The sequence below is a fragment of the Brassica napus genome, chromosome C6, assembly GCF_020379485.1.
Source record: "Brassica napus cultivar Da-Ae chromosome C6, Da-Ae, whole genome shotgun sequence".
NCBI classification, from domain to species: Eukaryota; Viridiplantae; Streptophyta; class Magnoliopsida; order Brassicales; family Brassicaceae; genus Brassica; species Brassica napus.
In genome coordinates this window covers 987,946-992,945 of record NC_063449.1, presented here as the reverse complement: position 1 = coordinate 992,945, position 5,000 = coordinate 987,946, and the positions used below count along the sequence as shown (strand labels likewise).

At 44.2% G+C, this 5,000-nt stretch overlaps 1 protein-coding gene across 1 annotated transcript; it reads right to left on the bottom strand.

Annotated features, from left to right (window-relative positions):
- Positions 1–2,739: 2,739 nt before the first annotated feature.
- LOC106448404 lies at positions 2,740–3,243 on the bottom strand. Its single transcript, XM_048761165.1, has one exon. It carries the CDS (start codon positions 3,241–3,243, stop codon positions 2,740–2,742), a length of 504 nt encoding a protein of 167 aa, XP_048617122.1.
- Between the last annotated feature and the right edge of the window lie 1,757 nt (positions 3,244–5,000).

Below are 5,000 nucleotides of genomic sequence, written 5' to 3'. Positions count from 1 at the left end.
CGTACTGACGGACAGTCCTCGTGGGCGAAAATCACCCACAGACAGTCCTCGTGGGCGAAAATCACCCACGGATAGTCCACGGAAAGGGCCAACGTGCTGATATGCGTACTGACAGACAGTCCTCGTGGGCGAAAATCACCCGGACAGTCCACGGGAAGGGTCAACGTGCTGATATGCGTACTCACGGACAGTCCTCGTGGGCGAAAATCACCCACGGACAGTCCTCGTTGGCGAAAATCACCCACGGACAGTCCTCGTGGGCGAAAATCACCCACGGATAGTCCACGGGAAGGGCCAACGTGCTGATATGTGTACGGATGTACTGTCCTCGTGGGCAAAAATCACCGGACAGTCCACGGGAAGGGCCAACGTGCTGATATGCGTACTGACGGACAGTCCTCGTGGGCGAAAAGCACCCGGACAGTCAACGGGAAGGGTCAACGTGCTGATATGCGTACTGACGAACAGTCCTCGTGGGCGAAAATCACCCGCGGACAGTCCCCGTAGGCGAAAATCACCCACGGACAGTCCTCGTGGGCGAAAATCACCCACGGATAGTCCACGGGAAGGGCCAACGTGCTGATATGTGTACTGATGTACTGTCCTCGTGGGCGAAAAATCACCCGGACAGTCCACGGGAAGGGCCAATGTGCTGATATACGTACTGACGGACAGTCATCGTGGGCCAAAATCACCCGGATAGTCCACGGGAAGGGCCAACGTGCTGATATGTGTACTGACGGACAGTCCTCGTGGGCGAAAATCACCCACGGACAGTCCTCGTGGGCGAAAATCACCCACGTCGTGGCGAAAATCACCCACGTCGTGGCGAAAATCACCCACGTCGTGGGCGAAAATCACCCACGGACAGTCCTAGTGGGCGAAAATCACCCACGTCGTGGCGAAAATCACCCACGTCGTGGCGAAAATCACCCACGTCGTGGGCGAAAATCACCCACGGACAGCCAAAATCACCCGAGAAGCCAAAAATTCAAAAATTAATATTTTTGAAGAAATTTTTGCTGAAAGGAAACATCAAAAATATGTCAACAATGAGTTTAGGATGTCAAGTGTTGATCAAAAGTTGCTATAGACATCCGTGAAGACAACAAAACTCCGAACCTTGTAGCATGCAAAAGACATGGTTAGAAGCAAAAGAAAATTATGAAAATTTACCAGAAAATAGCTTTAACCTGTTGTAAAAGAATGGGGAATTGTTTCTGTGTGTTATTAATGAATCAATAGAGGTTCCTTATATAAGGATTACAAAGTATAGGAAAAAGGAAATTATCCAAAACCTAATACAACATGAAATAGGAAAAGATCTAAAACAGATAAATGGAAACTTCCTAGATCTAAGGTCGGCCAAAGGATAGGCCAACTCTCTCTCCTCAGCCGCCGACTCTCTCTCCTCTTGGGCTGCCGACTCTCTTCCTCTTGGGCCACGGTTGGCCTTGTTGATCATGGTTATGGGCCATCCACATAATGATTTATAACACTCCCCCTTGGATGCCATAACCATATGGGTTTGTATCATGCACGACGTTGCCTCGTTAAAACCTCTCTAGGAAACCAAAAACCCAAGGTGGGAAAAAATGGAACCGTAGACAGGAAAAAGAGTACAACACATGACACTCCCCCTGATGAAGGCATCACTGAAGATCCTTAAACTGGCGCATTCCTATCTGGTGAACCAGCTTCCTGAACGTTGAGGTTGGCAGAGACTTAGTGAACAGATCGGCTGAATTGTCACTGGACCGAACCTGAACCACTTCGACTTCTTTAGCCTTCTGCAGGTCGTGGGTGAAGAAGAACTTAGGCAAGATGTGTTTTGTTCTATCTCCCTTAACGTATCCATCTTTGAGTTGAGCTATACAGGCTGCATTGTCATCATAGATGATCGTTGGTTCTTCCTTTTCTTTTCCCACGGCTAAGCCACTTTCCCTTAGGATATGGCCGGTCATGTTCCTCAACCACACAAGCTCTCGGCTTGCTTCATACATGGCTATGATCTCGGCATGATTAGATGAAGTTGCCACTAAGGTTTGTTTTGTGGACCGCCAGCTTACTGCAGCCCCACTGTGTATAAAACACATAACCTGTCTGAGATCTAGCATTGTGTGGGTCCAGATAAGTAACCAGCATTGCATATCCGATAATCTTATCATTTGGCCGATCGGTATTAGAACAATCACGAAGATCGGCGTGTTCCTTGGCAGATCTCAATCTAAACAGATGTTATTCCATTTTCAGTGCTTCTTATAGTGTCGGACAGAACTGAATCTCAGACGTAAATCATGGCCAAACCTTATGTCAGGTCTTTATGTATTCCCATGTTTCAAGATGGAACCGGTCAATCTTATGTCTTTGAAACTCAATAGGCTCTTTTAGAGCTTGGGGAATACAAGGCATTTCTGATCTCTAGATGAGTGCCCTTAGGCATCATATATAAGCCTGGCCGTGACCTTCGATCAGGCCGGCTACACCTGCAATGGTGTGTACGTTTGCATTTGCATTGTTAGATTTAGAAGTATCTTTTATCTCTAAGAATTGGTATGACTTGTGCCACTATCCACCATGAGTATGCTCATTTCGTCATTCATTTCTATAAATAAGATTTCATTTCTCAGAGACTTCAAAAACTTTTCATTTTATTAAAGTTTGCAAACACCAAAAATAAAACAACCAAATCAATCATAAAACAATCATAAAGCAGTAAAAACAAGTCGTATCGAAAATTTAGTCTTTGAGACAATCAGAAGTCTCAAAATCCATAAGGTCGTCATTTGCAACATCAGATTCTTTATCAGCCTCATATCCGGAATCATGGACCATATGAGCCTCCGGGTTCTTGTCCTTAAGACTTTCTTGGTAGAGCTCACATAAGTGCTTAGGAGTTTTACAATTCTTGGCCCAATGGTTACTCATCCCACACCTGTGACAAACGGACTTGGCCGAGTAAGACGGCTTGGATATACCACCGCCTCTGCCTCGGCCATAACTGCCTCGGCCACGGCCGGGATTGGAACCACGACCACGGTTATTGTGGTTTCCTTTCCGGCCGGCCATGTATCTATCTCGGCCGTTCGAGTAATTGTCACGGTTCCTGTAACCAGCACGGCCTCTGCCATGTGGTCTCTTATCATTCTGGATGTAATTGCACTCGTTGGGATTTTTTCTTTTCAATTCCATTGGCCTCTGGTAATGGGCTGTTCCGACAGGTCTAGCTTCACAGTTCTTCATCAGGAGCTCATTTTTGCCTCGGCCAGTAGCAGGCACGAGATCAGATCAGTGTATGTGGCGAAGCCTTTCATATGTGTACTGCTGCTGCAGGATTATGTTTGAGGAATGAAATGTAGAGAATGTTTTCTCAAGTAACTCACTCTTCTTCTTACTACTTCACCACAAAGTCTCAACATGAGACCGTCTTAACAAGACTGAATTGTACTCATCCACTGACTTATAATCCATGAATCTCAGATTCTTCCAGTCATTTCTAGACTTTGGGAGTAACACCGTTTTCTGGTGATCATATCTATGCTGTAAAGCATCCCAAAGCTCTAGAGGATTTTCCATCGTAATGTACTGATCTTTTAGACCTTCAATGAGGTGATGGCGTATAATACTTATAGCCCTGTACCGATTCTTATCGGTCTCATTGTTGTCCTTGATGATTGTATCACCAAGTCCTGTTGACCTTAAGCTGATCTTTGTATCTAGCGCCCACTGCAAGTAGTTATCTCCGGAGAGATTAAGGGCTGCGTAGTCTCTGTTTGAGATTTTCGACATCTGAATCACATTGTCATTTCAATTTAGATTCACAATGTGATCATGTGGCCGCATGGTATAACAAGCTCGGCCACAAACTTGTCTTACGCATCTATGAAAAACAATCAATCTAATCGACCATGGAGCGGACAAACAAGCCGCACGGCTATGTGGAAAAGTAATAGGATCGGACGTGTAAAACTAAATTGACCATGGTGAGAACAATCCTAACATTTGATTCTACATGTACCAGGGAGATTAATGTCACACGGCCAGGTAAGTTTTAATTCAATCAGATTCGAATTCATATGTTTTCTACATGCTGGTCGATTTCATTAATCAATGTGAATGCAATCCAATTCGAATTCATATGTATGCAAACAACCTTAGCAATTAGATTTATGAATTTAGGGTTTTAACTTTAAAACTAAGGCTGCCGGTTAATTAAAGTTTCAAGGCCTTTAGGATTCAAGTTCTAGATCAAATTACTTCAATCAATCTAACAATCCTAAAACCTCAAACATCAAACATTCATCAATAAAAATCGAATTCAACTCTTTAGGGTTTAGGGTTTCGATTCCTAAATTAGGTTTTCTTAAAATCAAATCAGGAACAATCAATTCAAGTTCTAATGGAATCGATTTCTATCTTTCTAGTTTAAGAGATTGTCGATTTTGATTTTTGTAGGTTTTTAGGGTTTTGATCAAGAGCAAAGTTCCATATTTATGGATTAGGGTTGTTCTTATCAATCTAGGTTCTCAGATTAAGTTAATACTTTGCTTTGTAGGGGATTTAGAACCGGACCACCTTTAGAGAGAGAGAGAGGACGATCGGATGCACACGGTCGCGGATGGGACGATCGCGGGCTGGACGTGTCTCGGCTGCGAGCTGCGCGGGATCGGTCGTCTCGGGTCGATCGCGTCTCGGGTGTGGATCGCGAGCTGGACGGTTCTTCTGAGGCTGGAACGTGATCTGAGAACTTCTAGGATTCAAGAGGGATCAATTGAGTTCTTGAATGAATTAAGAACAAGATTAGGGTTTTGGGTTTGTGGTCGCCGGTTTTGGGGTTTAGGTTAGAGAGGGTTTCGATTTGTCTCAGGGATCTAGAGACGATCGTGCTGATAACGTGTTGTAAAAGAATGGGAATTGTTTTCTGTGTGTTATTAATGAATCAATAGAGGTTCCTTATATAAGGATTACAAAGTATAGGAAAAAGAAAATTATCCAAAACC